This window comes from Rana temporaria, chromosome 4 (assembly GCF_905171775.1).
Source record: "Rana temporaria chromosome 4, aRanTem1.1, whole genome shotgun sequence".
Classification (NCBI taxonomy): Eukaryota; Metazoa; Chordata; class Amphibia; order Anura; family Ranidae; genus Rana; species Rana temporaria.
Window position 1 is genome coordinate 32,960,948 of NC_053492.1, and position 11,984 is coordinate 32,972,931.

General features: G+C 44.6%; 1 protein-coding gene across 2 annotated transcripts in view; it reads left to right on the forward strand.

Annotated features, from left to right (window-relative positions):
* The window catches only part of HADHA (hydroxyacyl-CoA dehydrogenase trifunctional multienzyme complex subunit alpha), a 54,532-nt gene extending 42,862 nt beyond the window's left edge, over positions 1 to 11,670 (forward strand). For both annotated transcript variants that reach the window (XM_040348210.1, XM_040348209.1), the window contains exons 15-20: positions 410 to 550; positions 2,367 to 2,435; positions 2,885 to 3,080; positions 4,296 to 4,410; positions 8,762 to 8,907; positions 11,226 to 11,670. In XM_040348210.1, the coding sequence (XP_040204144.1) occupies positions 410 to 550; positions 2,367 to 2,435; positions 2,885 to 3,080; positions 4,296 to 4,410; positions 8,762 to 8,907; positions 11,226 to 11,371 (813 nt within the window). In that variant the 3' untranslated portion in view covers positions 11,372 to 11,670. The remainder of the gene's footprint in view (positions 1 to 409; positions 551 to 2,366; positions 2,436 to 2,884; positions 3,081 to 4,295; positions 4,411 to 8,761; positions 8,908 to 11,225) is intronic.
* The last annotated feature ends 314 nt before the right edge of the window (positions 11,671 to 11,984 follow it).

Sequence of the window (11,984 nt, forward strand, 5' to 3'; positions counted from 1 at the left end):
ATTTACACAGCACTTTACATGTACAGTATATTGTACACCAACGTCAGTCCCTGTCCTCAAGGAGCTTAAAATCCAAGGTCCCGAACTCCCATTCATACATATCCTAGGGTCAATTTAAACAGGAGCCATTTGGCCTATCAGCATGTCTGTGGCGTGTGGGAGGAAAACCGCACAGGGAGAAAATGCAAACTCCATGCAGGTAGTGCTGTGATTGGGATCAAACGGAGAACCCTCGAGGTACCAAGCAGGAAGTGCTAACCACTTAGCCACTGTGCTGTCTTTGCGTGATGAAATAGGTGGTGTGTAGACTTTCTCCAGACCCAGGACTGCAGGATCTTGAGAGCATCTGAAATTGAATGCACATTTTTATTCTTATTCGTGTACCTTTTCCTTTTTCTGTCTCGTACAGGTGATAGGAATGCACTATTTCTCCCCTGTGGATAAGATGCAGTTATTAGAAATCATCACTACAGATAAAACCTCCCCAGACACAGCCGCCTCCGCTGTAGCTGTTGGGCTGAAGCAGGGCAAAGTCATCATTGTGGTGAAGGTGAGTTATTTTCTGATGCATACTGCCACCTAGTGACAAGTAAAGGGAATGGCGGACTTAGGATATTAGAATTTGTAATCCCGTTTTATTATTTGCTGAAAGTTTTGCTCAACCTCTTTCCAGGCAAAATAGTAGGTATAGAAAACTGTATAGACTAGAAAGTGTTGGGACTGGCTTTGAGGAGAAGATTATATAATAAAAGGTTGCATAATCCTAAAATTGACTGTTGTCTGCAGAATAAAATATTTGTCAGATAATTTCTGAATTTTTATTTATTTTTTTCTCTGAGAAGGAAAATGTCGTAATTATAATTTAGACCTTTAATAAGCCCTTATGTGTTCTATTATCTCTTCACAGTCAGAGAGCAATGTCAATTCTGATGGGTCCTTGACAAGTGAACGTTGCCTTGTCCTCTACCTGGCCTCATGCTGATACCCTTATGTTGCCCTCTAGCTCCTGAGAGTACATTACCATATAGTTGCAAATCCCCATAGTTGTTTACATTCCTTTTTGCACATTCAGACGTTGGACTACTTTTTTGTGTGCTAGTATGTCCTTTGTAATAGGGAACGTTTTTATTTTTCAGTGTTATTTTTTTTTTTTTTTTTTTTTTGCTCCTAAAGATTACATTTACCCAAAACCGTTTTTTCAATGTTTAGTAAATGCTGCAGTTAAAATGCTAAAATGTTTTTTTGTTTTTTTTTTTTCCTAGCAGAGGTGCAACTACAAGGGTCGCAATTGCGAGCCGTCCCCATGTGGCTTACCTGTATAGGAGGAGCGTCCTATAGAGGAACCGATTTCCCCCCCCCCCCTCCATTTTCCTCCAGCAGCTAAAAACCTGCTTCTCCTTCTCTCCCTCCCGTCAGCATTCAGCGCCTGCAGGAGGAAAATGGGAGGGGATTGTTCCTCTATATGCTGCACCTCCTATCCAGCTTTCTCATATTATTTTTTTTTTTTTTTTATTTTTTTTAGCCAGCTTCTCCCCCCCTGGCTGGTGCAGGGATGTGTCAGGATGAAGAGCAGGGGAAGGGTCCTGTAAATGTCATTAACCGGCCCCTTGTTTTTGTGAATGGACAGTCAGTGATTATGCTGATCGCAGACTATGTTCATTCATAACTGCAGTATGATGAACTATGCTTCAGTTTGTGAATAAATGGGAGGTTCTGTACAAAACTATTCCTGTTCGTTCATTCTGTGCCGCTGAGGCTGCAGAGATGGAGGGCTGTGTCCTAAATCACCTTTCTCTGTCTCAAAGGTGAAACATCGGAGTTCTGTTTAGACCCCTGATATCTCGAGACAGCCCAGCGGGACTCCTAGAAATTAATGAATGAATAAATAAAATGGTATAAAATTCATAAAAAAAAGTAAACTACTGACACCGGTGGCAGAGCTACTGGGGTCGTACTTGCGACCATGCCCTATCGTCTGCCACCAGGCTTCGAGGGAAGGGTTCTCTGGATGGTTTCTTGCACCAGTATCTGAAAGTTCTTATTACCTCTTACTCCTGGGTAGTATGGGGGTGTGATTTGTGGTTGTATTCCCAAATCTGAAAGTTACTGTGGCAATTATGATGGGGGGGGAGATATGCCTTGATTCAAGTTTATGTATTTGATTCTTTTTGGCCATTGAGGGACACAGGAGGTCTTTTCACCTTTGAGTTATACTGCCAGGTACAGAGAAGTTGTAGGCTAACTCACAGTATGTCCAGAACTGAAATCACTTTAGGCTGGATACTTGAATTATCTTTAAATTGTATATTTATGCCGCAGTTCTGATTTTTGCTTCTATGCCTACTTACTGTTTAATCTACTTTCAGGACGGGCCAGGATTTTATACCACAAGGTGTCTGGGCCCCATGATGGCAGAAGTTGTGAGAGTTCTGCAGGTCAGTGATGAATAAACTTTTGTATATACCTTCTCTACAGATTAGGTTGATGGCATCTCTTATCTTTATATATCTTTTGCTTTGTATGTGTTCCTTGCTTTGTATGTGTTCCTTGCTTTGTATGTGTTCCTTGCTTTGTATGTGTTCCTTGCTTTGTATGTGTTCCTTGCTTTGTATGTGTTCCTTACTTTGTATGTGTTCCTTACTTTGTATGTGTTCCTTACTTTGTATGTGTTCCTTACTTTGTATGTGTTCCTTACTTTGTATGTGTTCCTTACTTTGTATGTGTTCCTTACTTTGTATGTGTTCCTTACTTTGTATGTGTTCCTTACTTTGTATGTGTTCCTTACTTTGTATGTGTTCCTTACTTTGTATGTGTTCCTTACTTTGTATGTGTTCCTTACTTTGTATGTGTTCCTTACTTTGTATGTGTTCCTTATTTTTGTTAGGAAGGGGTTGCTCCCAAGAAACTGGATGCTCTCTCCACTGGATTTGGGTTCCCAGTGGGCGCCTCCACTCTGGCTGATGAAGTGGGTATTGACGTGGCAGCTCATGTGGCAGAAGATCTAGGAAAAGCTTTTGGCGAGCGTTTTGGAGGGGGAAACATTGAATTGTTGAAAGCCATGGTACAGAAGGGATTTCTGGGTACGTTTTTGGAGAGACTGTGGTTTGGACATTGGTCTCCAAATATGTTTTGCTAACATTGTAGGCACTAAGAGCTCTCTGGGTTATATTAACAGATAGGGAATAATAATGAGTCGTTCTTTTCATGTGTCATAATGCATAATGAAGTGAATTAAAGAGGATTTCCAGCCATTTTATGTTAAAAGTCAGCCGCTACAAAAAGTGTAGCGGCTCACTTTTAATAAACACACTTACCTGCTCCACAGTCCAGCGACGTGGCTACCCGAAGCTCCGCTCCCCCCCCCCCCCCAAAAAAAAAAATACATGCCAAATGTGGCATGTAAGGGGTGAGGAGTGCTTGAAGCGGAAGTTGCACTTTTGGGTGGAACTTTGCTTTAAGCTCTTTTGTAATGTTTTTTGTTACTTGAGATGTGGTTCTAAAGGCTGGAGGTTTTTTACCTTCATGCATTCTTTGCATGAAGGTACCAAAAAAAAAAAACTGTGTGCAGCTCTCTCCTCACAGCCTCCCCTTAATACTTGCCTGATCGTGATCCAGTACTGTGTGAGAGCAGCTGCTCTCTCCCTCTTTGGCTCAGACACAGTAGCGGGGGAGCCTTTGGCTCCCGCTATTTTAATCGTAGCCAGTGAGGAGGGGGCAGGGCTGAGTCCTGTTCTATGTGTCATATGGACACAGAGTGGGCCTTGGGAGCGAGTTCACATGAGTGCCCCCATGGTGGAGGACTTGAGAAGAGGAGGATTGCCCCACTGTTCTGTGCAAAACCATTTCACAGAGCAGGTAAGTATAACATGTTTGTTTTTTTAAAAATAAAAAGAAAGCCTTTAGTATCACTAAGTGGAACTCAAGGCAAACGGGTAAATACCAGTTGAAATACAATTGCAGGTGTTACCTGTAATTCTGTACAATCAATCTTGTGTTATACACACACCTACTGCACAGTACAGCCCAGAAGATCGCTGTACTCTGCTACTTACCTCTGGATCATTTCCTGCTTACTGTACAATGATGCATTGTTATGAGGGTGGAGAGAGACGCAGGCACTTGTTCAATTAAGCTTTGACAAAAAAAAAAAAACGAAGTTGGTTTCTATGCAGAGCTGCACCAGATTCTGCACTCCAATGGAATTTTCGTTTCCCTGCATGAAATTGGCACTTTCTCTCTACTTTTGTGAACTCTGCCTCATGCAGGTCCTGAACATCCTTGTGTTTTTGTCGCAGGCCGTAAATCCGGGAAAGGTTTTTACATCTACCAGCAGGGAACGAAGGAAAGAGCCATCAACTCCGGCACAGAGGAACTTCTGGAGAAATTCAAGCTGCAGGCAAGGCCTGACGTGTAAGTCTTTGTCGTAATGTGATCAAACAAAACAAATTGCAGCATCTCTGGCAGCTTATAACTAAAAAGTTCAGGGACTGTACAAGGGTGTAAAAGAAAATTACGCTGGGCCCTGCTTGCCAACAAATAAAATGTATCTCCAACATTTTCGTTTTTGATTTATATAGTGCTGGCATCAAATGCAGATACAAGTTTGCACTGAGCATTATGTACAGCTTTACAAAAAAGGAAATGTAGACGGGTGTTTCCTTGCTTTATCAGCATTGATATTATTATACAGGATTTATATAGCGCCAACAGTTTGCATAGCACTTTACACCATGAGGGCAGACAGTACAGTTACAATACAATTCAGTGCAGGAATTTAGAGGGTCATGCTCGTTAGAGTTTACAATCTAAGGGGGAGGGGGGTCAAGTGATGCAAAAGGTAATAGCTGTGGGCAGTGGTGGTGCATCCATTAAGGGCGCACAGGTGCTGCCCCCTCTCTCTGGCCACCCCCTCTGTGTAGTATGGATAGATTCATGGGCGCTGTAGCCACCCCATATTTAGGCATCTGGCCCCATTTCGGGCACCTGAATTAGAGCGGGGGCAGGTTTTGAAGCACCTAATTGGAGCCATAGGCGCTAATAGGCTTCAAAAAAGGTGCACTGCGAGCGCAATCCATTGCGCTCATAGTTTACCCAGGTGTGTTGGCAAAGCAAATAAAATATTTGCTTCGCTAACAGAACCCCCTCTCAGCCAATCAGGAGGAGCAGATGTAATACCGGTCACCTGATTGGCTGAAGGCCAAGCTCATTGGCCGCTGTGCAGAACAGGAAGAAGACGCGCGCAGAGTCGCACAGCTCGCTACCTGGCTGCATATTGGCACAGAGGCTGCAATTGATGGGGCACAGTTGGCTGAGTTTGCTGGGCGTAGTGACTGCATATTATGGGCACAAGGCTGCAATTGATGGGGTACAGTTGGCTACATATGATGGCACAGTGGCTGCAATTGATGTTTTTGTTTTAGAATTTTTCAGTTAATTTGCACACCCTCTGCCACTGGCTGTGGGGTGTGAGCTGAAACAACCCATTCATTTTTATAATGGAAATAAAAGGCAAAAGATTTTTGTATAGATATAAAAATACATTATAAATGCCTTATACGTGCTCACATTCCCTCTGTTCTCAGCTACATCGGCGCTGGGGGGAGGAGACACAGCCGCACACTGAGCTTGCCAGTGAATGGTTTGATAGGGGTGGCTCAGGGACAGTTATTAGGTAGGTGTGGGATAGGCTTCCCTGAATAAATTAATTTTCAGGGATCTCCTTAAGGTAGACAGGTTGGGTGATGATTGGACATACTGGGGTAGGCAGTTCCAGAGGATGGGAGAGTCTCTGGAGAAGTCCTGAAGGTGAGCATGGGAGGAGGTAACGAGGGAGCTAAAAAGCAGGAGGTCCTGGGAGGAGCGGAGGGGGTGATTTGGGCGACATCTGCAGATGAGGTTGGTGGTGTAGCTGGGGGCGATGTTGTGGATGGCTTTGTATGTTGTGGATGGCCTTGTATGTTGTGGTTAGCATTTTGAATTTTATACGGTGGGGTAGGGGAAGCCAGTAAAGGGATTGGCAGAGAGGAGCAGTTGTCACGGATCGGTTAGTGAGGTATATTGGTCTAGCAGCAGCATTCATTTTAGACTGAAGGGGGGATAGCCTCCGTAAAGGGTAGGCCATTAAGAAGAGTTGCAGTAGTCAAGGCGGGAAATAATCAAGGAGTGAATAAGTTGCTTTGTGGTGTCATTAGTTGGGAAGAATCGAATTCTGGAGATGTTGCGGAGGCTAAGGCGGCAGGATTTGGCCAGTGATTGGATGTGGGGGCTGAAGGAGAGGTCAGAGGCAAGAATTGCACCCAGGACCCTGATATTAATGGTAAAGTCATGGGGGGGGGGGGGCGGGAAGGAGAAATCATAACAAGCTCAGTTTTAGAAAGATTGAGTTTTAGAAAGTGGTGTGACATCCATATCGATATGTCATTCAGTAAGTTTGAGATCCATGAGGGGATGAGTTGAGAGATAGATCTGGGGGTTGTCGGCGTAGAGGTGGTATTGGTAGCCATGAGAGTTTATCAACTGGCCCAGTGAGGAGGTATAGAGAGAATAGGAGGGGCCCAAATACAGAGCCCTGGGGTACCCCAAGAGGAAGAGGAGTGGAAGACATGGCGTTGTGACACTGAAAGTGCTCTGAGATGGGTAGGAGGAGAACCAGGATAAGGCAGAATCACGGAGGCCAAGGGAGTGTAGTTTGCGGAGGAGGAGCAGGTGGTCAACTGTGTCGAAGGCAGCAGAGAGGTCTAAGAGTATGAGTATGGAGTAATGGCCATTGGTTTTAGTAGGGCAGTTTCAGTAGAATGTTGTGGGCGGAAGACGGACTGTAGGGGGTCGAGAAGGTTGTTGACCATGAGGTAGCGACTCATTCAGTCATGGACAAGACGTTCAATGAGCTTGGAGGCAAACGGGACCATGGAGATGGGTCCTAAGTTATTCAAACAGGTGGGGTCTAGTGAGGTTTTTTTTTTTTTTTTTTTTTAAGTATGGGGGTAACCAGTGCATGTTTGAGTGGGGAAGGAAAAGTGCCGGAGGAGAGGGAGAGGTTGAAGATGTGGGTTAGGGAGTTAAGCATAGAGCGAGAAGGTGGTCGCAATAATTGAGGGGACAGGTAGTGAGGTGGGCCAAGGAGAGGAGTTTATCAACTTCATTGGTGATGACTGGGCAGAAGGAGGAGAGTATTGAGTGTGTTGTCAGTGTGTGTATATGCAGTAAAGCATGCTTGTTATACTCACTGTGAAACCTAAGGGGTTAATCCTCTGCATTGTTTAACGCAAGGATCCTCAAACTACGGCCCTCCAGCTGTTGTAGAACTACACATCCCATGAGGCCTTGTAATGCACTGACATTCACAGACATGACTAGGCATGATGGGAATTGTAGTTCCTGAACAACTGGAGGGCCGTAGTTTGAAGACCCATGGTTTAACCACTTAACGCCCGCCCACTGTATATATACGTTCTGTTTTTAAAGATGGATATCTCAGTAACGGCAGCAGCTGCTGCTGCCACAACTGAGGTATCCATCTATACAGTGGTCGGCCGTGTAAACGATAACGGCGGTCTCCGCGGGGGATTCGCCGCGAGATCGCCGTTATCGGTGGCGGGAGAGGGCCCCTCCCGCCGCTCTTCCGCGCCCTCCGCCGCTTACCGGAGCCGTCGGTAGCGGCGGAGGAGATCGGATGCTGCCAGCTCGTGTGTGAGGACTTGAGTGAGGGCAAGATGGCCCTCACCCGTCATAGCTCGCGCGCAGCGAACGCATACGCGAGTAGCGCCCGCATATGAAAACGGTATTCAAACCACACAAGTGAGGTATCGCCGCGATCGTTAGAGCGAGAGCAATAATTATAGCCCTAGAGCTACTCTGTAGCTCAAAAAATGCAACCTATAGAATTTTTTAAACGTCGCCTATCGAGATTTTTAAGGGTAAAAGTTTGACCCCATGCCATCAGCGGGCGCAATTTTAAAGCCTGACATGTTGGGTATCATTTTACTCGGCGTAACATTATCTTTCACAATATATAAAGTAATTGGGCCATATTTATTGTCTTATTTTTTAATTAAAAAAAGTGATTTTTTTCCAAAAAAAGTGCGCTTGTAAGACCGCTGCTCAAATACCGTGTTACAAAATGTATTGCGATGACCGTCATTTTATTCTCTAGGGTGTTAGAAAAAAAATATATATAATGTTTGGGGGTTTTAAGTAATTTTCTAGCAAAAAAAACAGTTTTAGTCTTGTAAACACCGAATCTGAAAAACACCTTCTGTCCTTAAGTGGTTAAAAAAGGCTGTTTGATCCTGTCTCTCCTCTGCTCCTCTTCTTCCATAGTCCCCAATCCATTTTCTGATGGAACAGAGCCTTGCGGGCACTGTGCACATGCTCCGTTTGATGTGTATTGCTACAGTAGTTTTTTTCTTGAAAGGGTGCATGTGATCGGCATTGTCCAGAGGGTCAGGCGTCATAAAGCCTTGTAGGGTGGTCAGAGGAGAATGAAAAACTCCTCCTACAAGCTTTAAACAGACACTGATGGAATTCACAAGACTGCTATATACTGCTGATGAGAGAGGGTATTTAGCAGTTTATATTTACTTAAATAATTGCTTTTCTGTGTTCTGTGTACTGTGGGAGACCAGATATAGTGAATGGGAGGTCCTAGGTTAAGTAACACTTTAAGAAGGAGGAATATTATTCAACTTGCAACCACGTAAATCTCAGATTGTTTTTTTGAGTGATGTTGGCACTTTTTGACTCTTATCTATTTTCCTTGTAGCTCCTCTGATGAGGACATCCAGCTGCGTCTGATCACCCGGTTTGTGAATGAAGCCATCATGTGCTTGCAGGAAGGTATCTTGAGCAATCCAGTTGAGGGAGATATCGGCGCGGTGTTTGGCCTGGGCTTCCCACCATGCCTTGGAGGTAAGATCGTATTTGGTTTATTAGCATCTTCTGTGCAGCAGATCCGCCTGGGAGGCAAACGCTGTGTCAGCAGGAAACATTCACTCAGGGAAATTTTTCAAGCGTTTTAAAGATGTCCTTTGGATTTCGGTCAGGGCGCAACGCCAAAGTTTTGGCGATGGCTCCCAATGTACCTTTCTGTGACGGTTCCCTAAATTTGTAAAGTAAAGAGTGTCCACTCTGGACAATGACAAGTCACTTCCCAAATATAGGCATTGCCGGTAATGACACCAGCATTTTCACTGAACTTTTGTTTACCATTTAGCCTTTGGTCTGGTCGTCTCCTGTGCAGGAAGCTGTCGCATGCATTCTATCTTCACAATACAGGCACAGCCCACTACTTCTCTATACAAATTCGGGGCTGGTATTCACCGCTAGTTTCCTAAACTTAGAATTAGTGGTGGTTATTTTAAGAATATGTCACTGCCATAGCAATAGATTAGAAGTGGTGGTAGTAATAACTACCCACATTTGCCACAGGTGTTGTGTACTTTTGGTAATATAGTGTATTTTCCTTCAGCACACCTGATTGTGCTGTTCCTCTCCCAGACTTGGTTCCCCTGTGCAGTAAACTACAAGAGGCTGATGCCAAGTCACATTTTTAGGTGCTTTTATGTAACGAGACCCTTGCTCGCTCTGTTCCACTCTCCCGACACTCCTCTGCTACTATTGGATCAGATTGCAGATCGCAACGTCTGATGGTTCGGCCATCCGATGCTCCGGGTTTCGAACTACAGCTATGTGCCGTTCGAAATCCATCAGAACAAACACCAGGCAGGCTGTATGTAAGTTCAAACAGGAGACTCTTTTATCGGATGCACACAACACACTTTTATACAGCAGTTTGAACACCCCGCCCCCAACAACTGCTTTCCTATTGGTCAATTGTAAAGTACATTGTAGTTTTCAATTAGGTCCTCTTAGCCATGCAAATGAGGACTTGAAACAGGGTCGGCAGGGATTGGTCCGATAGCTTGAATAGGAGGACTGCTATGTGTAATGAGACAGAAGCCCCAGGGGGCAATCAAAGTACACAAACAGCCAAACACAGAACAGTGCTTTTCCTCCAGACCATGGAGCCGTCTGGAGTGGGGGGGTGGTTAGCCTTAAGACAGGGCTGAAGACCCCCCACTGTGTAACGGATTCAAACACTTCAGCATTCCAAGGTCCATGACAATACTCCCCCCTGAGAAACAGTCCAACAGCCACAGTGGGACCCCGAACGGGTCAACTCGAGGATGTTGGAAAAGTCTTAAGGTTCCAGGTCTGTCTGCCGGGATAACCCATCCGCATTCCTGTTTTGAGGCCCTGGCCGATAATCGGAAGGCAGGATGCTCGCATTCAGTCCTCTCCAAAAGCCTTGGTCACAATTTTGATGTTCATATTTAAAATAAATGAACATGTACATATATGTTACAGAGGTCCTAAATAAAGCTGTGACTAAAATAGGCAAGCAGAGGATAATGACTAGTCAACAGTGGTCTCCCTGCAACTAATCTTTTCACTATTGCTGTTGTACCATGCCTTATATTCTGGCGTAGTGATGGCTATCTTGGTGGAAGCTGGGATTTGCTTCCTTATGTCGAGAAGCTGTCCTCGGATGACTGGTGGGGTTTATATTCAAGAACCTGCAGGAAAGATGGAGGCAGCACAGATCCATAGAATAGATGAAGCAGGGAGATCCTTGCACTGCAGGTCTTCAGGTAGAGCTTCCTCTCCAGCAAGTAGAACAGTGAGCAGCACAATAGCGGCATCGCCAAATCTCCTGAAATTGGCAGTCAGATGGAGGTGCCTTAGATATCACACTGCAGGTATACAGCTTGGAGGCTACAGATCATGATTGCCTAGGCACTCTTATTTATCAGGAGGAATTTGAGATGAAAGGTACCGTTTAGGAGAGAGAGAACTCATCAGTGAGGGAGACTCTCCGCTCTCATCCCAGACTTCAATTCTACAGAAGAGAAGAGGAAACTCCAATTTCTACTGGGAGAAGAGGAGCCAATGGTGAAGATAGCTGCCCAATATGTGACACCGTGTCAGACTGAGGACTTAAAAATCCTTTCACAGACTTATGTCCATTCATCTTTTCTTGTACAAACTCAACTGCTTTGGCAATGCTAACATGTATTTGGTCCTGCCGATGAGAGAGAGAGATTTTTCCTGCACGTACCTCCTAGTTTCAGCTCAGATGTAAAAGTTGTAAATTCCAAATTCTCTACCTGCTCAGCAACTGTTATTTTTGCTTTATTTATGAAACCTTTTGTATCTGCTTCACACAGGTCCATTCAGATACACAGATGCCTATGGAGCAAAGGGTATTGTGGCGAAGATGAGGAAATATGAAAGCGTGTATGGAAGTCAGTTCACACCCTGCCAGCTACTGCTTGACCACGCCAACGACCCCAGCAAGAAGTTTCACCACTAACTATATCCACCCACATCGTAGCTGTGTCCAGTGTTTGAGCCCTGAGACCCGTGATTGTAAGGAGGCTGCGGAGAAGAGGAAAGGCTAGAAGCCGTACGTGCCTTAGATCTACGATTACTCGGACACTGTGTTCTGCCTCAAAGAAGCTTTTCTTGAATGGAGTTTAATTTTTGCACTTATAGCGCTGGCTAAAAGACTTAACTCGAATGTCCAATATGGATGAGGAAACCTAGGTTTCTAAACCCCAGCAATGCGTCCATTCCACTCTGTGGGCATGATTAATAAAACGTTTCTTTTCAGTTTTGTGCCGTGGCTGATTTTCTTTTTAAGGGGGTAGTCTAGATTTGTTTTGGTGGAAAAACTTTCTTGGGAGCCGTAGTTCCTGGACAGGAAATGACCTTCTTGCAGCTGCTGTAAGATTTTTGCAATCCTGGTGACATCACAGGGACTATGAATCCTGGTGACATCACAGGGAATATAAGAAGCTGTTTCTTGCTACAAGAACACTAGAAAGGAAAAAATAAATAAACATAGCATATTACTTGGAGAGGGAGGTTTGGGGGTCCATTTGGGTGGTCCTTTGACTAGAGGTCGACCGAGGTTATTGTAAAAA